Genomic DNA, 22,239 nt, shown 5'->3' with positions numbered 1-22,239 from the left:
AGGTGCTGGGAAATGGGTCTGTGCAAGAATGCCAGCTCAGGGTATTGGGGGGGGGGGGGGCGCGTGCGGCTGTTTTCTTGAGCCCTGTGGCATTTAGACCAGTTCATCTGGGCAGCACTTGGGGCAACCCTGGGCAATAGTAAAGACAGTCCCATCCATCAGAGCTTCTCCGGGGCTGTGGTCCCCTGTAAACTGAAGACATTCCAGGCAGATAAAGGCCAAGAATGCATGATCACAGGAAGATGGGCCAATTCTATCGGGTCCTCTCAGTTTGGCAGATCATAAAATAAGAAAACAAGAGTCTTATTGCTCTAAGATCTAGCTAGGTCTCCAAAATTTAGACACATAAACCAGCTGGACTCCAGCCCTCCCCTGACACTGACTGGGGTCTCTAGTCCCTGGAAAGGTAAACAATGCCGCTAGTAGGCTCTGGCCCAAGGACTTGAAGAACTTGCCAAATTTCACGCAAGTCTATAGACCGGGGTGCATCCCAAAGACCCTGTGCATCACTGACCTAATTTGGAATAGTCCAAAGCTGTTTCCCGCTTCCAGAGATACGTGTGAATAGATAAAATGGGGGCGGGATAGGTGTAAGTATCTGCTATACTGGGAAATGAGCGAGGCAACGGGGCTGCCATGAGTGCCCCTTCCCACCAAGGGCTGTAAGCAGAATCACCCCCAAGCACAGGTGCTAGTGCAAGGTGACCTTTCGGAAGTGACAGGCGGGGTTTTTTGTTATTGTTGTTTTTTGGTTTGGGGTTTTTTGTTTTGTTTTGTTTTGTTTGTTTTTGTTTTTGTTTTTGTTTTTTTTTGCACAGTTGTGTTCCTACAGCTTGCATTTTGTGCAATGCCCAAGTGTTTTCTAGCCCTCCACATTGAAGGAGGGTTAGGGTTAGGAGTCCAGCAGACCAGGATTTGGACTGAAAATTTAACTCCAAGAGTCTGACTCCTTCCTCAGGTCTTCATCTTTTACCAGACACAGGGATAAGACTTGCCAGATGTCCTTCCACATTACAACAAGCTGGAGAAGCTCTGCAAGGGCTACAGTCAGCGCCTCTCCGTATGTGAGATGGAGGCACTCCCAGGACCCTGGAACACCCTTTCCCGCTCATCATCCAATAATCTGCGCTGGACGTGTAGGGACACTGAGTCCTTGGAGTTACCATCTTACCTAGGCATCTGCACTGTCAAAGTGTTTGAAAGCCATTCTCCAAGAAGACATCAGTACACTGTGGCTGGACTGACGTCGCCGTCGTTGTCATCATGAGACCTTGATAGAACAGGCAGTGAAATCTCTTCATAGCTCGGCCTTGCCTTCCACCATTACAGGGTCTACGCCTTCTACTTCTGCCCATCTTAAACCCCCAAGGTAGAGCCAGGCAGTGTGGTGCACGCCTTTAATCGCAGCCCTCGGGGAGGCAGAAGCAGGTGGATCTCTGAGTTCAAGGCCAGCATGGTCTACAAAGTGAGTGCAGGACAGCCAGGGCTCTGTTAAACAGAGAAACCCTGTCTCAAAAAAACAAAAACAACAAAACAAAAAAAGCAGAAGCCAAGCTGTCTGTATCTACTAATACAAATGATGTGACTCAGAAACACAGCCGTGCTCCCGCACATCAGCACAGCCAAGCCTGTGTCTGATTCCTGACACCTGAAATTAAAAACTGTTTAAAGAGAATTCTACTGCCTTTCCCAAACACAGGCCATTAAAATGGACAATGAGAACAAGTCAATTCTAAAGACAGGCAGAGCAGTGTACCTACCTCCTGGCTTCAATCACTCAGCTAGTCACTAAATGACAGTTAGGCTAGGTCCTAGGGACAGAAAAGCAAAGCCACTGTCACTGCCTTCGAGAGCCTTTTGCCGTAACCAGTCACAGTGAAGTATTTCCATGATGGGGGCAAAGGGGGCATGTGCAGAACTGAGGGGCCAAGGGCAGTTGTGGATAGCACCACCCTCTGAGGGTCTGCAAGGGTTACAAAGGGAAATGGAGCAGTTGAGCTGTCTGCAGGGATCAGGCAGATGTGAGCCCAGCATCTGGGAGTAGGCTGGGGCTAGGGGACCATCGAACTGCTGCTACAACAGTCATAAGAGGCTTGTTGAGGCATCAGAGGATGGGGTTGGGGCTGCCTCTGCACAGGGATTCAGAGTGTCCTTTCAGGTGTGGTGGTACAAACCTATAATCCCAGGCTGAGGAAGAAGAACAGAGTTCAAAGTCAGCCTGGGCTATACAGAGATATTTTTTTAAAAAACAAACAAAACAAAAAAAACAAAATACCTAATTCTTAATTACTTAAAGCAGTCCTTCAGACTGAGAAATTCACCCATATCTCTAATGTGGAGGCTATCACCGAAGAGTCAGCACATCTGTGGGGCATCCACAGCTGCATTCATCAAGGGCTGTGTGCCCCATAGAGCCATGTGTAGATGTTCACATGTGGGTGCATGTGTTCTGAGGGAACTGATCCACAGCTTCCAAAAGATACCTGCAAGGGTCTGTGACTGCCACCAAAAGGTCATGGGACAACACCCAGCATACACTGAGTGGTGTGAACACCTGGCTACAGGTCTGAGGTCCGGTTCCACTCTGTCTCCTCCATGTAGCTGGGTAGGTAGGGTTTCGTGACTGTCAGAACTACGGAGAGCAGAGGTACACTCCAGAGCAAAAAGATAGGAAGGAAAAGACCATTTTCCTTTGTTTGTTTGTTTTCTAGATAGAGTTGTATTTTGTTTTGTTTTGTTTTGTTTCTGTGTAACCCTGGCTATCCTGGAACTCACTTTGTAGACCAGGCTGGCCTCGAACTCACAGAGATCCGCCTGCCTCTGCCTCCCAAGTGCTGGGATTAAAGGCGTGTGCCACCACCACCTGGCAGGAAAGACCATTTTCATCACCAAAATAAACGTCTATGGGTACTGACTGGACATCAGGCACCGGGCTCAACTTTTAAAAACGTTAGGCTACAGGAAAGAATGTCTTCCCAGTCTTGTGTTCCCTGGGCCAATACTGCAAATCAAAGTCCTTAAACATAGATATAAGTCACCCAGGACCATTCACTGCAATCCCCAGATCAGGCTCAAACTGTAGCTGGCAGTTGCCTAGCAACAGGTAACCCCAAAGACATTATCACCGAACCCAGATGTCAGAGGGCATTTTGCAGACACATTGGTTCTAAAAACTAGTCTTCATGCAAGCCAGTCTGCCAGACCTCTGTGGAGCTGTGGGATGACGGTGCAAACCCCTCAGGACAAGGGAGGCCGGGAACAGGGAGCCAGGAAATTGGGTGGGTAGGTGCAGGTTTGTACACCCCTGCAAAGTAGCAAGCAGAAGGCAACAGCCGCCTCTTCAGTTCCTTCGTCAGACCACACCAGCAATTAATCTGCCAAGAAGTTGCTCATCTGATCCCAACCATGCCTAAATAAAGAGCCTTCCATGACATGAGGCCTGGGCTGAACTATCTCCAGTCTGCCCTAATGCCAGCACCCTTAGCAGCAGCAACAATCTACCCTTCCAGGAACCATGGTGGTACACACCCCTAGTCCCAGCATCCCCTGAGCCCAGGGTGGGCTACATATTAAGAATCACTGGTCTTGTTGTTGTTGTTGTTTGATTGACTGGTGTTTGGAGTTTTTTGTTTTGTCTTTTGGGTGTTGTTGTTTTGTTGTTGCTGAGACAGGGTTCCTCTGTGTAGCCCTGGCTTTCCTGGACTCGCTTTATAGACCAGGCTGGCCTCAAACTCACAGCGACCCACCTGCCTCTGCCTCCTAAATACTAGAATTAAAGATGTGGGGCCACCACCGCACCTGGCCCCATCTATTATTTTAAGAATAGAAAGCACAGAGCAATATGCGAGGCTATGGAGGACAGGATGCTAGACCTTACTCAAAGCGAACCCCAGGGAACAGGTTTTAGCCAACTCTCCACCACCTCATGCTTTTCAGAGCAAGCACAAGAGGCCAAAAGACCTCACCTCCCACAATTCAGAATTTCCTTTTCTCTTTTCTCTTTCTTTCTTCTTATCTCTGCCGTCTTCCTTTCTTTTTAATGAGAAGCTCATAAGCTCCATCATCTAAGACCCAAGTGAAATCTGAGCCTTCCAAGGCAAAGTCTGTGATCCAAACCATCACAGGACCCATCACTAAAGCGGACTCTCTCTCTGGAATCCAGCCTCCCATCTTGGAAACCGGTCTTGGGGGTCCGGGGTCAGGGGAAAAATAAACATACCCACCCAAAAGCTATTCAACAAAGGCAAATGCACAAGTCAAACAACAACAAATAAGGGGGATATAAATCTAGATAAAATATTAAAATCATTAAATGGCTGCTGCTCCCTGAAGATTGGGAAAAATGAAGAGAGTTAATTAAAAGCAATCTCCATGCACTGCTGAGCCGGCCAGCCCTGATAAATCAACAGCTGGGGCTGCTGTGGAGGGCAGGCAGGGGCTGGGGAGGGGGGGCTCTGCACGGAGCTGCTTGTGACGGTGAACTGAACACAGGGACTGAAGTTTCATGTTTTATTAAATATTTTATGACTGCTGAATAAAGTTGTTGGTTAGAGAAAGAGATGATGGGCTGAGCAAAGGGACCAGGGGACACCACTTACGGATGAAGGATTGTTTGATTTCAAACACACTTAGGACATTTCTGATACTGTCCCCAAAATGCAACAGCCGACAAAACACTGTCTTGGAAAAGCTCTCTACAAAAGCTTTGGGGTTCATAATGGTTTGTGGAAAACAGTACTCAGAGAGGAAAAGATACAAAAAAGAGAAAAGACAGAAAGACTTTCAACCGTCCCACGGCTAATCTTTTAACACACACTAAAGTCAGCAGAAAATAGCGTGTGTCTCTCTCTCTCTCTCTCTCTCTCTCTCTCTCTCTCTCCCTCTCTCTCTCTCTCTCTCTCTCTCTCTCACACACACACACACACACACACACACACACACACACACACACACACCTTTCTTTTCCCTAGAGTCTTTTTTTTTTTTTTTGCAGTCAAATAAAGTTTGAGGATTTTATTAGTTTAAGTTTTTTACAATACTCAGAATGGTCAAGCCCAGTTGAAGTCCAAAGGCCAGCAACTTTTTAACTGTTACAAGATGGAACCCTTCTCTGTTCTGAGGGAGACCCTCAGTCTTTCCCTGACGAAAATATAATCACGGCACATGATTGGGGGAAGTGTTGTTGTTTTTTTCTCCTCCATAGAATTGGGATTGGAAGGGGAGTGTGTGCATTGGGCAAACATAAGGACTTATGCATTTGGATATGCATTTTAATTAGGTGGACAGAAGCAGCCGCCTGTTAATTTTTCTTGCTTGTTTCCACTTAGCATTCATCACAGGCAGAACCACCATGGAGCGCTCCCACGATAATAGATGGTTCTGCATTGGCTAAGTCCTCAGGGAAAATAATTAGCGAGAGAGAATATATTCTCTCCACTCCCAAAGCCCCAGCCATCCTGCCCTCCCCCATCTCCAGCAGCAGCAGCCTCCCGTCTCCCCTCCCCACCCCGCCCCTGGGAGTGGCCTAGGGGGACGGTCAACCTCTTCCTTCACAGGCACTTACTTTACTCCACCAAAGAGTAAAGAGTCTAGAAGCAGAAACAGAAACCAGAGGTCCTTCTGGAAGGAGATGCTTCCTAGATTGCAGATGGGGAGAGGCCATTTGGCTGTGATCAACATTTGGCCGGCACAAGATGAAGGATGCTCCTAAGTTAGATCCAGTGGGACTATTCCCACTGAGCTGAACTCAAGTGGTCCGTGGGAAGCCATCGCTCAAGGATGTAGGGATGGCTTAGTACTTAGTTCGCTTCCGTGAAGTGAAGGAGGTAGCTTGCCTCCAGACCGTATTGGAAGCATCTCCAATGCTAGAAACAAAGGCGGAGCTTAACAGCTCAAGCCCATCATGAACTTTTATGTCTAGTTTTCTATAAATAAGATGTTCTTTTTTGCCACCTCCTACATCGACAGTTCGCCTGCCTTGTTCCCAAGCAGATGCAGGCTCCAACTGCGTTTCGTTCCCTCAAGCTCCCTCGTCATCTTGCTAGAAGGAGCCAGAGCTTGGCTGAGGATCCAAGTCCAAACTCCATGGGAAGTGCTCCCCTCGACCCACTGCCCTTCCCACTTCTGCTGATTCTGTGCACGGACTCAGCCCAAGGCTTCCAGAGTGAAACGGGGGGTGGGGGGTGGGGAGGGGGGCTTTTCTGGAACTCAGCTTCAAATCTAGACCACGTGAAACCAGTCTGAGCTCCCAGGACTAGTGAGTCCCAGAGGAAGGAGCCAGGTTTGCGTTCTCTAAGAGAACTGGGTCGGCGACGCCAGTGGCGTGTGCTTTGGATAATGTTTAATAGGCCAGCCATGGTGGGACACACCGACCTCTGACCCCAGTTACTCAGGGGGGCAGGCACAAGATACGTGGTAAAATGTGGTCTCAAAAGAACCATGCTGGGTACGTGGCTCAATAGGAAAGTCACCTAGCATGGGGCAGGCCTTGGGGTTGATCCCCGAGTAGCATACACACATCTACTAGATTAACTAGCATCGACTCTGAGAAGGCCTCTGTCTGTGACAGGAAAGTTCAGCTCTCCCAGGAAGGCCCTCCATTTGGAGTTTCCACTTTCTGAAAAGTTTGTGCCTTTTTTTTTTTTCCAATCTTACTTGGGCCCTTGCAGGGTAAGCAGCAGGCTTGTGCAGGGAAAAGAGTAAATAAAAGGAGATGTAGGTGCTCCTCACTGTGCAAAACTAAGATAGGCTTAATTTTTGTTTATTTGTTTCGGTGGGGAGTGTGCCTATGTATTTTGAACAGTATCTGACGTATTCCAGGCTTACTTCTAGCTCACTATGTAGCTGAGGACAGACTTGAACTCCTAATCTCTCTACTCCCTAAGTGCTGGGATCACAGGCAAGCGCCACCGAGCCTCATTTACACACAGTGCTAGCTTTCACACTCCAGGCTTCGCGCGCGCGTGTTACTCAGGCACTCAGCCAGCAGAGCTACACCTTAAGTAAGTCCTGTGCAGTGATGCTGTTTTGTTTTGTTGTTTTGTTTTGTTTGAGACAGAGTCTCGCTCTGCAGCCCAGGCTGGCCTCAAGGACTCCCAAGTGAACCATCACTCTTGACTTTGTTTTGTTTTGTTTTGCTTTTTTGAGACAGAGTTTCTCTGTGTAACAGCTCTGGCTGTTCTGGAACTCGCTCTGTAGCCCAGCCTCGAACTCACAGAGATCCACCTGCCTCTCTGCCTCCCAAGTGCTGGGATTAAAGGCATGCGCTACCATGGCCCGGCTGACTCTTGCCTTTCAATATGCTCTGTCACCCCAGGTGCTCCCCACCACCACCATGGTGACAGCTTTCCTCATAAGCACCAGGAGCCATCCCTGTAGCTAGGGATGGGAGAAGCGAGTCTAGGTTGCCACTTTCCTATGTATTTACCACACAAGCCCTACTGGTGTGCCTAGAGCAGGGGTGGGGAAGGGGCTGAATTCCAGAACACTACTAGCATTGTTATAAGGAGGGACAGCCTTTCCATCTATAACTGTGGCCTCTGATTTGTAAAGAGTCCAAAGATGAAGGCAATCTAGGCCTCTCCTGGAAAGAACTGAGCACAGAGACTCAAGCAGTTACAAATACAAACGTTCCCAGCAGCTTTATTTGCAACAGGCAAAACTGGGAATGGCTGAGTGTCCACTGGCAGATAAATGGATAAACAAAGCGTGGCCTATACATACAATGGCCATAAAAAGGAGTGAAGTCCTCACATATGCTGCAACATGGATGGCACCTGAGACGCTGAGAAGAGTGACACAAGCCAGACACAAAAGGGCAAATACTCCACTCGTAAGAATCCTTAGGCAGAAAGGAAAAGGACACTTCCAGCTCTGGGGAGCAGGGTATTGGAACGGATGGCCTCGCACTAGCCCCTGTCTGCTCAACACTGAGCTATATAGGCCAGCCCAGAAAGGTGGCTAATGAAGACATGTAAATTTTTGTTTGGCGTGATGAAAAAGTTCTGGAAATAGTGGTAATGGCTGACCAATAATTATCAGTGTGTTTAATGTGGGCCAGCAAGATGGCTAAGTGAATAAGTGTGCTCACACCAAGCCTGACAACATGAATCCAATCTTTAGGAGCCACGTGGTAGAACTGACTCCCACAAGTTGTCCTCTGACCTCCATAAACACATGGCACACACATCGTGCGTGTATGTGCCCACGCGCAGTAAATATTGTGATAATGTACTTGACGCCACTGCATCGCATGCCTTAAAATTTTTGGTTTTGTTGTTTGTTTGTTTGTTTGTTTGTTTGTTTGGGGTTGTTTTGGTTTTAGGTTTTTTGATGTTTTTTGTTTGTTTATTTGTTTGTTTTTCCAGACAGGATTTCTCTGTGTAGCCCTAGCTGTCCTGGAACTCAGCGATCTGCCAGTCTCTGCCTCCTGAGTGCTGGGATTAAAGGTGTATACGCCCATCCCCCCAGGCCCACCCCTCATCCCTGCAGCCCCCCACCCGTCTAAGACAGTGTACTTTATCTCATGCCTCTTACCACAGTTTTTTAAAAGTGCCAGGCGTGGTGGCGCACGCCTTTAATCCCAGCACTCGGGAGGCAGAGACAGGCAGATCGCTGTGAGTTCAAGGCTAGCCTGGTCTACAAAGGGAGTCCAGGACAGCCAAGGCTACACAGAGAAACCCTGTTTCAAAAAACAAACAAACATAAAAGTAAAGGGGACACCTGTCTGCTAGAGATGAACTATTTCATTTTTTTTTCTGGTTTAAGACTTAGAATTTTCATGCTGGCTTCTGTGGGTCTGCTGATGAATTCTGCAAACCCTTCTTCCTCCTTCAGGCTTACAGAAATCTGCCAGGGGAGATTTCAGCCACAGTGGAGTCTAGAGGCTGCTTTTGCCACACAGGTATGAGCCAGCTAGCTCCTAGGTGTCCACTGAGCACCTCTATTTCCACAGCTGTGACACAGGCTGCAGCAGAGGAAGCTCAGTGAGGCATCAGTACAGGCCCACGAGCTTCAGGTCGCCTAGCAACCAGGTTCTCGTGGCCCTACAAATGAAAAGGAAACAAGCACTTTGCTTCCATGTCGTTTGGGTTGGGTACTGTGGTAATAAAAGACAGACTAGGTGAAATCCAGAGGCTCCGCTGATGGCCTGGTTCCCCTTTCTCTAAATTCAGGAATCAAACCCAAGGCTTCACACAACCTAGAGGAGCGCTCAGAAATGAGCTACAGCCCCAATTTTTTTTTTTTAAAGAGAGGGGAATTTCTCTCAGTAATTCCATTCTTTTTCACACCCAGAATCATTATCTGAGTGCTTTTAAATAGCTAAATAGGCCAACCAGCTGGCTGATCTCCCCTTTCTCCTCGGCCTCTGGCGGCACCGCTAATATGAAAAGTCCACATTCGGAACAGCCAGATCACCTGGGCCTCGGCCTTGGGTTCTGAGAAGGGATGGGACGCCCCATCCTGTTAGAACCCGAAGCGGGAGCTCTGCGTGGCAAGGCTGAACCCCAAAGAGTGAAACTACAGACGAGTCTCGAGATCTTACAACTCCTCTCTAGGGCAACACTCTAGAGACAAGAGCCTGACCGCTAACTGTCCTCCCCACCCAAAATGACCACAGTAAGAGCTAGGACATTTTTTGGTTTTGTGTTGTTTCATTTAGTAGGGGAACTGTTGTTTTTGACGGGATCTCACTATGAAGCCCTGGGTGTCCTAGAACTCATTATGTAAGCCAGGCTGCCCTAGAACTCACAGAGAGCCACCTGCCTCAGCCTCCCAAGTGCTGGGACTAAAGGTGTGCACCACCACACCCAGCCAACGGCCAGAAAGTTCTTAGCTTGGAGGGAATTAACGGACTCAAGGGCACCTCCATGTCAAGAGCCCCGTACCCCCAAGTCAAAGCTGTTAAAGGCGCTGGTGAGAGGAGATAGCATTGAGCCAGGCTGCAATGATGGGGGGGGGGGCGGGGGGCGGGGGGCGGTGCTTAGAAACAGGAAAAGGATTCTGGTGGCAATTTCAACTATATAAACTACAAACAGCAGGTTCTCAAGATGAGCAAGAATGACAAGAACAATGGCGCACGCCTTTAATCCCAGCACTCAGGAGGCAGAGGCAGGCGGATCGCTGCGAGTCCGAGGCCAGCCTGGTCTACAGAGGGAGTCCAGGACAGCCAAGGCTAACACAGAGAAACCCTGTCTCGAAAACAAAATAACAAAAAACAAAAACAAAAACCAAGAATGACAAGAACAAAACAGCTCATTTCACAGCAACCTGAGGTGACCACAGTCCCTGGATTGTGGGGGGGGGGGGGAGGGAGTGGTGGCGGTAGACGGGGGTGGGGGGGGGGGAGTGGTGGCGGTAGACGGCCATAGGTAAAAGGAGAGTTAGACACGTGTCTTCATTGCCTCCAGCCTCAGCAGACCTGAGTGGCAGAGGTTCAGGGAGAGCTATCTGAACCCATTCTAGGGGTGCTGAGTCAGAACCCCTCAGCCTTCTCTGCCTCCGCAGGGCCCCTAACCTCAGCCTCATCTGCTTCCCTCTCTTCCCTCCTCTCTGGCTCCTCTCTCTCTCTCTCTCTCTCTCTCTCTCTCTCTCTCTCTGCTATTCACAAACACATGACCCAAACATTTCCCACACTCCACTTCTCTAGTCCCATCCCCTCCCCCAGCAACACCTCCTAAGTCCTGTTTTTGAAACTCTAAAGCAAATCACAGGCTTCAAGGAAAAAAAAAAAACAAACTTCTCTCGGTGACAGTTTTATGAGGCTAGCTCTGTTCATCCATATGGTCTGACAGACTGTGAAACACCAGTAACCTGACCAATAAGAAAAACAAATCCCACAAACACCACTACACTTCACTCCTGCCCAGTCAGCCCCGCAGCTGAGCAAATGGGCGAACTGGAAACTATCCATCCTGTACGGCTCTTCAGCAGTTAAACAGTCTTCTCTGGAGTTCCAGACCACACAGCGGTTTGATCCACTCACCCATCCTCTCTCCTCACCACCCCAGGCCACTCTGCTTTTCCTTCTTAAATACCTTCCTCCTTAAAGACTATTTAAAATAGGGCCATGCTTATATAAGACTCCTGTTGGAAAATCGCAGCAGGATAAAAAAATATTCCAGTGCCTGTGGGATTTTTTTGGCCTGAGGGTTGCCACATTTGGCTACATTTCTGCCTTCGAGTGACTTTCAAAACACTCAAAAACCGCAAAAGTTACTTTGCAGAGGTTGGGATAATAAACAGGCCCCTGGATCCTGGGGCCTTTTTATGACTGAGTCCAAACGCTCACTTCCACCAACAGGGCTGACTTTGAAAAATGGGTGTCAGCCTCAGTTTCTATCCTTTTTGGGGTTCGTGCTCAGAACAAAGCCTGGTGACCATGCATTGTGTGTTTGGCACTGAACTGAGGGGTGTTAAACCATTACAGTTTTTTTTTTTTAATAAACCCGAATTCAGCTACCTGTGCACTTCCAAGGAGTCAAAGGAAGATATAGACTATCCAAGTCAGTCACTGAAATCCCAGCCTGCTTTGTGTTCCTCAGATGTCCCCCAGGAGGTCTGCAGACTAGACTGTTTTCAAAGGTTTACCCCGTGAGAATGCCTCCACTTGAATTCTGATAGAAACTGATTTCCTTTGTAAATATGGACATCTCAAAATAATAATAATAATAATTACTATTATTGCTATTGTAAAATATAAAAAATAATGAGTACTAATGAAGTGTGGAGACTGCTGGGCTTTTTTTTTTTTTTAATTCTGCCAGATGGTGGCACACACCTTTGATCCCAGCACACAGGGAGTCAGAGACAGATGGATCTCTGTGAGTTCGAGGCCAGAGAGTGAGCTCCAGGACAGCCAGGGTTACACAGAGAAACCCTGTCTCTAAAACCCAAAAAGTAAAATTAATAATAAATAAATAAAAATTGTGTGTGTGTGTGTTTCTACAGAGGCCAGAAAAACGGTGTCAAATTCTTTAAGCTTGCGTTAGGGGCAGCTGTGAGATGCTCTATGTGAGTGCTGGGAACCGAACTCAGGTCCTCTGGAGGAGCAGCACGTGCTTTTTAACTGGTGAGCCGTCTGTCTCTCCTCACCTTCCTTTTTACTCTGACACTGCTGGCTGAAGGCAGAGCGAGATGGCAGTATACTCAGGCCTCTGTTGGCGTCAAGGGTCCTTTTCCATAGAGGACTAAAATAATGCCCATAAAAGGCTGCAAGCCCACAACTCACCACCCCTTCCCCAACCAAAACAGCCCAGAGAAGATTAGGACCAGGAATGTGGCCCCCTCGCCCTTCCTCTCTGATAGCCAAACTGGCGGCCACGGCAAGAGTGCAGTCTGCCTTTCAACTTTCACGTGCCCCCAAAGCACTTTAGATTAGAAGACACATTATCCCGAATCAGAGAATGGACAGAGAGCTGAAGACTTGAGGTCCATCTACACACAGGGAGCTATGCTGGACCTTGATTAAGTAAACATTTACTTCTCTCAGGGTAAGTCCTTAAATAATAAAGCAGAGATATTAACATTTACTTCCAAGCTAGGGTAACTCTTTACAAAGTAAAGTTTTGATGCAACTGTGTTCGTGTAATCATAGTTATAACATGACTAAACAGTTTACTTTTCTTGTTTAAAATCAAATAATTAAAGTATTAAAGCCCTAACCAGAATAATTAAGTAATAATAGCATTTATTCCTCTCTGAGCTTGGAGTTGTAAAAATAGATACATATGTACATGATCAAGTCTGGCAGAAGGTGGCAGGCATTCCCAGCTAAGTACTACGAGCAGAGCTTCGATAAGTTACGGAGAGATTGTGCTGTTTAAAGTGCTGTTGGCAGACATGCGGAAGGGTGATTTACCTAAACCAGATCTTATAATAAAAGCATTATAGGGCAGGAGAGATGGCTCAGCAAAGAAGAGTGTCTGCTTCCAAGCCTGAGCCGAGTTCAGTCCCCAGAACCCACATAGTGAAAGGAATCAACTCCAAAAGCCTACACACACACTTGCATTTAGACTAGCACCTCACCAGCTACATACACACACACACACACACACTTGCATTTAGACCAGCACCTCACTAGCTCAACACACACACAAATACACACACTCGTACACACTTGCATTTAAGCCAGCACCTCACCAGCTCAAGACACACACACAATATAGTTTGTTTTGTTTTAATAAGGTCTCTCTATGTAGCTCTGGCTGTCCTGGAACTCACTATGTAGATCAGGCTGTTCACCAACTCACAGAGATCCCCCTGTCTCTGACTCCCAGGTACTAGGATAAAAGGCTTACGCAACCACGTCCAGCTAAAATAAACATTTTTTATTTAAACATTTTATTTCCTAGGCATACAGAAATCAACAAGAATACAATATGAAAAAAAATACAATATGTAAGTTACACACATGCCTTTATCAAGTCTTTGTGTGTTCACTATGGCCCCTACGTGTGTATACAGGATTTGAGGATGTCTCCCACAATGAGCACTTAGACAGTGTAGCTGCTAACTTAAGTGCATACAACTCACATTTACACATCACACGTGTCCATCAGTGCCTTTGAATTCTGCTTATCCAGATGTGACCGCTCGGTTGTCAGGCCACCTGCCGAGTCCCCTTTCTGATCTAATCTGCCCGGGCAGCTCCTGTTTCTGCCTCTAACACCCTGTTGGGCACTAACAAGAAGTTCAAGGCTACAGCGAAGAAGAAGCGGGAGAGTCAGCTTCAGAGAGAAAGGGGTGAAAGCAACAAGGAGGGAGAGGGGAGTTGACGGGAGATCAAAGACAGCTAGGAAGAAAGGCAAACTACCAAGAAAGGCTGTTTTCAGGCCCTGGGGACCCTGCAGAAGACACCTCGACCCCATGCAAAGCAAGGAGATTCGAGTTGAGCCATCCAGTCACCCGGTGAATTGAATTATTGAATGCCCCACATGGAAAAAAAGCTAGCATGATGAAAAGTAATCCATAGTTTAAGGCAGAGTCCTACACAGGGGTTGCATGAGAAAGCCCCCCCGCCCCCCCCCGCCCGACCCCGTGCTGGATTTTTCCCAACACCCTAAAGTACTGCAACTTAATCATCCAGCCCAAGAGGAAATCATTGTGTGACCAGTTTCTGTAGGGGGCGTCCGCGATGTTGCCCTTTTAAGACCAGAGAGACTGCTTGCACACGGAGAAGATGCTAATGCGGTTTGGAGCTCCGGTTCATTGTCAGGAGGGGCACACTAGGATAAACACAGAAGCTCTCGATCTCCTCCCAACGCCCCCATCCATCCCTTAGGCTTGATGTGTCGCCGGCGCTTTGTTCTAATTTAGCCCATGCATAATTTATCCACGTGTGTTTTGTTTCCTGGTCAGCAACTTCTAAAAACAAATGAAATATATAAGATGTTTTATTAAAGAAGTTGTTTAAAAATAATAATAAAGGCAGATGGCGTCGGTCTCCCACTAACGAGGTGTCTGCGTGCGGAGTTTTTCAAACGTCCAGGGTGCAAATAGCTCGGCCGATTGGGGTTATTGTTTATAGCCTTAGCCCTCAGGGGAAGAGGATGGGACGCAAAAGGAGGCGGCTAATTATAAGTGACCACTCGACTTCCTCCCAGGAAAGGCAAGCAGGGGTGTTGTGTGTGAGCTCCCGTGTGCGTGTGGCAAGACGGAGTTACAAATGCATCCCAAGGCAAGTGTTTGTTATTATTAAAGAGTACAAGTGTAATTCAGAATTAATTCCACTAACGGAGATTGGCCACCTTCTCTGCCTTCTCTATCCCCCCCCACCCTCTATACACGCACGCTTCTGTGTCAAAAAAAAAGTGGAACGATTTGGGGAACCCTGGAGCGTGGAGCTCCTGCGCGCGCCCGAGCGTAAGCCCGCTCCCGGGCATCAAGGATGCCGCTTTCCCAATGAGGAACACATAGCAAATAGATCTCTCTGACTTGAGTTTACCAAGCAGCATCAGCTCGGCTACGTGATTTCGGCTGGGAATGAGGAAATGGCTAATTAGCTGTGTGGGTTCTGGAGAAACTCCGGGCATCAGCGATGTGGCGGCGCGAGTCGGCGAGGACACGGCGAAGTTACGCCCATTTATTCTGCCATAAAACATTTTCTCTCTTAGATGAAACGCCGTCTCGAGTGCAAAGTGGCTGAGCTTCCCTGGAGCCAGGAGCTCGCATCAAGCTCAGCCTCCAATTTCTTCTTTATGGCAATATCTCGTGGAAACTCCGAGATCTGGGACATCCCTGCCCTATTCCTGGTTGCTGGCTGGTGCAAACGCAACCGGCTCTCCCTACGCGTTTCTTGGCAGTAGGAATCCCCCCTCCCCTCCCGCCGCCGCCCAGCTGATCCCCAACGCGAACCCTGTTTTCCACTCTCGGAGCCAGGGGTAAGGACGCTGTAGCGCGCAGTTAGAAGAGCCAAGATCGACCACTGCCACACATTAGGAAGAATTGGCACGAAACCACCCACGCGAATCCTCCGACTCGCAAAGGCTTTCATCAGGGTGGGGAAGTCCTAGTACACTCGGCACCCACCCGGAGCCCACGCCGAGCCACGATTCCCAGGGATCCACCCTCTGCCAACATGCCTGCCAATAGCGCCCCTTGAGAGCCACACTAGTTTTCCGAGGCCACCCCCGGCTCCGCGATCGCCCGCGGACTTGGCCGCTTCATATTCAGTTCACCGACTGGAAGGGAAGGGAGGGAGGGAAGAAGGAAGGAAGGAAGAAAAGAGAGAAGGAAGGAAGGAAGGAAGGAAGGAAGGAAGGAAGGAAGGCAGGCAGGCGGCTCTGGTCGGGGACCGGCCCCCCGAGTCCTTACCAGCCCGCCCCCCTCCGTCCGCTCAAAGTCTCCCGGAGGCACCTGCCCCTCGCTGTTGCCAGAGCCCCAAACCGCCTCCGCCGCCTCGGCTTTTCACCCAGAGCAGGCAAGCACACCATTCATAAGACCTGCAGCTTCCCTGCCTCCATATCAACCCCAAGTTAACCCAGGTCGTTAATTTACAACAGCCAGCTCGCCCACAAACACACAGCCACACCGGCGACCGCCCGGAGCGCCTCCCTGATCCCGGGCTGCCGGAATGGAAAAGCCCGGGGCAAGCACCTGGGCCCCAGGACTCCCGAGACCCGCCGCTCCGCGCGCTGTCCTCCCAACTCCGGAAGGTTTGCACAAACTCCCTGCGAGAGCTCGGAAGACAGAGCGAACGCCCCGCAAACTCCGCAGCCGCTGCGGTCGGTCAGCCGGTCCGGGCGGACGAGCCCCCGGGGCCGGAGAGCCTCGGGCTTGGAGCGCAGGGCTCAGCTCCGCTCCCAACGCCGCCCCTGCCCCGCGCTCCGGCCGGGCTCACCCAGCCCCGCGCGGAGCCGGGAAAGGCAGGGGACTCCGGGGACCGTGCAAGACCCGAGCTGCTCACGACCCCCGCAGCTCAAGAGCTGGAGCCGCCGCTCCGGGCTCCCTCCGGGTCCGGGTCAGCCAATTAAGCAGAACACAAATGTAACAATTTTCTTTTTGTTAATTGCATCTCCTGACATTTCTGAGCGCTGGGAGGGGGGGGAAAAAGATGAAGAAGTAAGAGCTGGAAGAAAAGAGGAGCCCGGGCGCAGCGGGAGGCGTCTGCCAGAGCCGGGCGCCGGCTGCGCTCCGCAAGGCGCCTTTTTTTCATATTGAAACCACGCGGAATATGTACATTTTTTAGTCTTACTTACGCTTTCAGGGGGTTGTGAATGACAGTCGCCATTTTGCTACAATGTAACAGAATATTGTCTGTCTCAGAGTTCTAAAGGTTCGCTCAGGGGAAGCGGCAAGCCAATCAGAGCACGGGATACCGGCCTGCGGACCAATCGGCGCGGCTGGTCGCCAAGTGGGCGGGGCCTACGTGGTGGTAGTTATTAGGGGAGCTGTCAAAGCCCAGAGGTCACTCCCTTTTGTAGAGCCCGAGAGCGAGCAGGTCTTAAAGGGGCAGTACCGTATTAGTAGCGCCTTTTCTGATTGGGACTAGTGGAGACACCTGGGAGAGCAATCTCGCTTAGTTTGAGTCCCCCGCTTCACTAAATAACTGCCAAGCGTTTGCGCTTCTGGACAGGAATATTTACATAGCGCCAACAAAAATCATTGGCCATTCATTAGCTTTGGGCTTTGTATATCACGGTTTTTAACCACCACCACCACCACCCCTCCCCACCCCCAGCTCCGGGGACACCACGGTATTTCAGTGCAAAAGTTGGAAGGCTGCACTTTTCCTGCAAGAAATCACTACTTGTGTTTCACTGTTCGCTAATAACGCTCTGGGTTCTGAGGCTGTTCAATCTTCACGTTCCCGATGTGTTTTCTTTATCTCAGCCACCTTCCCGGTCGGTTTCTGGGAACTGGCCAGTCCAGGACAACAACTCCCTTCCCCTGGAATGTCTCAGGGTCAGACTCGCCCTGTCCCGCAGCCACAGTTTCTGCTTACGTAATTCATGGGTGGTCACTCTGCGGGGTCCCCTAAGACCACCCTTCCCCACAGTGAGTGAAGTGAGCAACCTGGCACTTTTTAGACAGAAAGGTTGGGGGGAAGATTTGAGGCAACTTTAGGAAACGCAGCTAGGGAAGCCAGTAACTAGGCAGAAATTATAAGAGCCTGAAGTGGGTGTTGCTGGAGTCCCCTCCGGGATCCGCTCCGTGGATTCGGGCGTCACCTTTCTGCACCGAGATAGGAGGTGAAAAGACTTTGCAAGCAACTATTCAGATGTGACTCAGGCTTTACCAGTCTGAGGCTGCTCAGTCTGGCGAACCCTTGTGGAAACTAAGAGACTTCTGCGAACTCAGGCTTCCACGCGGCACGGGGAGACCCAGAGTGGGCGAAAACGCACGAAATCACCGAGAGGGCAGAGACGTCGTCGGCGTACAGAAGACTGGCTACCGCCCCTCAGCTGTTTAATCAGGTCAAATAGCTGGGGGGGGGGGGGGGGGGGGAGGGGAGGGCTGAAAAGAAAAAAACGAAAGATGCTGAATTTCCAGTTAACGTCCCTCCTGCTCTTTCCTTTTACTGCTCTCAATGAATTAAAGTAAAACACTGTTACAAAGCAGTTCCGAACTTTCAGATTCCGACTCCATTAGCTTAGAGTTAGAGATAAGTCCAGCAAAGCTGAGTACCTGTGCGCAGACTGGAACTACTTAACTCTTTGTTTGCCTAGTCCGGCGGTGTACTCCCCACCCCCTACCCCCGCCTCTTTCATTACAGGGTCTTATGTGTACAAAGCTGGCTTTGACCAGCTGTAGAGAGAACAGGCTTGATGGTGCTCCCCTAAAATTCAAACCCAGCCTAGAGGACATGTGGAAACCCAGTCTCAACCCGCCCCCCAAGTAGTATTGCCTTGGTTTTTATACTTGTTGGACTGTCATTTTAACTGTCAATACAAGTCTGACTTTATATTCACTTTTTATCACTTCTGAGAAAGGGAGTATTATTAACTTTGGGTTTTGAATCATAGATCAAAAAGACACAGATTTGGGCCAGAATCTTCAAAAGCAAGCGACTTAAGAGTAAACATGCCGCCAGGCAGCGGTGGCGCACACTTTTAATCCTAGCGCAAGCAGATCTCTGTGAGTTCGAGGCTTGCCTGGTCTACAGAGTGGGTTCCAGGGCAGCCACGGCTACACAGAAATACCCTGTCTGGAAAAACAAAACAAACAAACAAACAAAAAGGAGTAAACATGCTTAAAAGAGACAGGACCATTGACCAGAATTAAAGTCTAGTTTTTAGCAGTACTGTAAATAGTAATATAGGCTCTGAAATCCATCTGTCCACTCACCACTTGCCAGCTGGTGACATAAGAATATAGGGAATTCGGGGCTGGAGAGATGGCTCTGAGGTTAAGAGCACCATCTTCTCTTCCAGAGGTCCTGAGTTCAATCACTGACAACCACATGGTGGCTCACAACCATCTATAGCCTCTAATGCCCTCTTCTGGCATGCAGGTGTGCATGCAGATAGAGCACTCATATACATAAAATAAATAAAATCTTTTTTAAATAATAAAAAAAAAATAGAGAATCACAGTAAGGTGACAACAGGAGTTGGGCGTGGTGGCACACACCAGCACTCGGGAGGCAGAGGCAAGCAGATCACTGTGAGTTCAAGGCCAGCCTGGTCTACAAAGTGAGTCCAGGACAGCCAAGGCTACACAGAGAAACCCTGTCTCAAAAAAGATAAGTAAATAAATAAAAGAAAAGAAAAAGAAAAAGAAAACAACAGGAAGTAGCAGTAACACTCCACTTCTGAAACTCATTGATTAGAGCAAATGAACAGCAATGACACCAACGTCTTCCGTGATATCACTCCATAGGCCTAAGCCCTTCTTACCAACTGTGATGTCAAAACACTGTTTCTTACATCACACTTCAGGGGGCGGGGCTGGAGAGATGGCTCAGTAGTTAAGAACAACCACATGGTGGCTCACAACCATCTATAATGTGATCTGGTGCCTTCTTCTGGTGTGCCGGTGTACATGCAGGCAGAACACTGTATATGTAATAAATAAATAAATAAATAAATAAATAAATAAATTTTTTAAAAAAATCACACTTCAGGGGCTGGAGAGATGTTCCTTAAGAGGACCTAGGGCCACTCCCAGAGCTGTATGGTGGCCCACAGCCATCTGACAACAGTTCCAGGGGGATCTGATGGCCTCTCCTGAACAATTCAGGGACAAGACACAAACATACATGTATGCAAAAAGCACTCATATATATATAAGATTAAATAAATCAAAAATATGATAATCAAGGGCTAGCTCAGTGGCTCAGAGCCTGCCCCTGGGTTCAGTCCCTGATGGCACAAGAGGGAGATGAAAAGGCAAGGGAGGAGTGAGGGGCTGGAAAGATGGCTCAGAGGTTAAGAGCACTGACTGCTCTTGCAAAGAGCCTGAGTTCAATTCCCAGCAACCACATGGTGGCTCACAACCATCTATAAACTGGGATCTGATGCCCTCTTCTGGCAAACAAGAACACGTGCAGATAGAGCCCTCATATACCTTAAATAAATAATTTTTTTTTTAAAGTTTTATTTGGGTTTTCTAGATTAAATAAAATCTTAGTAAAACTGACTTCATGTATCTTATTTTTTAAAGATTTATTTATTTACTATGTATACCATGTTCTGCCTTCATGTACATCTGCACACCAGAAGAGAACACTGGATCTCATTATAGATGATTGTGAGTCACCCTGTGATTGCGGGGAATTGAACTCAAGACCTTTGCAAGAGCAGTCAGTGCTCTTAACCTCTGAGCCATCTCTCCAGCCCCAACTTCCTATGCTTTCAAATGTGACTACTAGGAAATTTCTTTTTTTTTTTTCTTTAAATTTCAAGTCACACATGTGGCTCAAGCTATATTTTACCGTAGAGTTTTATACCTGGGAAAGAAAAGCAGGGCCTATTCTCAACCACATTACTTTACGCTTCCATGGTTTTCTCTAACTCTGCATTGATGTCAATGAGCAAAGTTCTCAGACACAGCTCAAGAATCCATCAAGTGACCAAGAACCTAAACCTCAAGGGTACCCATCTGTTTCCTCCTAAAAAGTTCTGAGGCCATCTGCAGACAAAGGCAAAGTGTGGAAGACATACTTCAGTGGGAAGTGCCATCTTTGCAACACACCTAAATATGAGAGGAGACACGGGCACCCCAAAAAGCCAAAGGATCCATCCATCTGAAAGAGTGTCAGGCAGGCCTGATGGTGCAAGCTTAGAATTCTACCTACCCCCACTAAGCTCAGGGAGGAAGATAGCAAGTCCAGGCCTACCTAGGTTACAATGGAGTTCAATCCAGCCTAGAAAGACTAGTGAGGCCATGCCTCAAAATAAAAAGTAAAAGTAGTGGTGCTGGAGAGATGGCTCCAGCTGTTAAAAGCACTTGCTGCTCTTGCGTAGGACCTGGTTCCATTTCCAGCAGCCACATAAGTAGCTCGCAACGGTCTGTAACTACAGTCCAAGGGGATCTCATGCCCTCTGCTGGCCTCCATCAGTACTGCACATGATACAGAGAGACAAGCAAAACACTCATACACATAAAATAAAAATAAATAAATCCGGGGTTGGAGACATGGATCAGAGGTTAAGGACACTGTCTGCTCTTCCAAAGGTCCTGAGTTCAATTCGCAGCAGCCACATGGTGGCTCATAATCATCTATAATGAGATCTGGTGCCCTCTTCTGGCCTGCTGGCTCACATGCAGGCAGAATACTGTATAAATAATAAATAAAAACCATCTTAAAAATAAATAAGTATAGGAATAGTGTAGTAGGAATAGTGTTAGGGAAACATCTGAGTGCTAAGTGCTTACCAGGCAACCACAAGACCTTAGGTTCAATCCTCAGCACTACCCCTTAGCCAAAATAAGTGTGCCACAAAAGCAATCCAAATTCAATGCTGTGCCTCCAGGGCTCTGGGAGCTGGAAGGATTTTATTAAAAACAAGAACAAGCTCTCCCTCCATCTATTTATCCCCAGCACAAGCAGCTATTACCTCAGTGAGTGGTTTCCTGAGATCGACAACCAGCTCTGGTAGGTTCTGAGCACTGAGTTAACATGAAATTCATTTAAAACTGTGGCCAGCAAAGTCAGCCAGTGGTGGCACATGTCTTTCATCCCAGCACTCAAGGAGGCAGAGAAGACAGATCTCTGAGTTCGAGGCCAGCCTGATCTACAAAGTGAGTTCTAGGATAGCCTGGGCTGCATAGAGAAACCTGTCTCAGGAGCCAAAATAATAATAGTAATAGTAGTAATAATAATAACAACAATAATGATAAACCCTGTGGCTAGTGTCAGAGGTTATAGCTCAATTAGCAGAGTGTTCACCCAGCATGTAGGAAGCCCTGGGCTCAATCCCTACCACATAATCTGGGTGCAGTGGCCCAGGACAGTAACCCCAGTAATTAGGAAATGAAAGATCAGAAATTCAAGATCACCCTGAGCTACAGTATGAATTTGGTCAGCCTGGAATATATATATAATGTATATATATACTGTAAGGGCTGGAGAGATGGCTCAGAGGTTAAGAGCACTGGCAGCTCTTTCAAAAGTCCTGAGTTCAATACCTAGCAACAGCATGGTGGCTCACAACCATCTATAGTAAGATCTGGTGCTCTCTTCTGGCCTGCAGGTGTACATGCAGGCAGGCAAAACATTGTATACAATAATAAATAAATAAATCTTTAAAAAAAATAAGTATGGGCTAAGGTAGACATGGTCATGTCTGTAATTCT

At 48.2% G+C, this 22,239-nt stretch overlaps 1 protein-coding gene across 2 annotated transcripts in view; it reads right to left on the bottom strand.

Annotated features, from left to right (window-relative positions):
* DPF3 (double PHD fingers 3) overlaps window positions 1-16,782 on the bottom strand; it is a 277,263-nt gene extending 260,481 nt beyond the window's left edge. Inside the window, exon 1 of one of the 2 annotated variants that reach the window (XR_014780988.1) lies at window positions 16,698-16,781. Coding sequence is in view for 1 of the 2 variants with exons in the window: in XM_084792130.1 (XP_084648256.1) it covers window positions 16,698-16,729 (32 nt within the window). In the remaining variant the exon portion in view is untranslated. Of the gene's footprint in view, window positions 1-16,697 lie in introns of both variants that reach the window. The other variant, XM_084792130.1, reaches the window with a different exon arrangement.
* Window positions 16,783-22,239: the final 5,457 nt, after the last annotated feature.

This window comes from Acomys minous (genome assembly GCF_964271855.1).
Source record: "Acomys minous genome assembly, chromosome: 8".
NCBI lineage: Eukaryota > Metazoa > Chordata > Mammalia > Rodentia > Muridae > Acomys > Acomys minous.
Note: the sequence above shows the minus strand (reverse complement) of the source record. Positions and strands in the feature narration are given on the sequence as shown.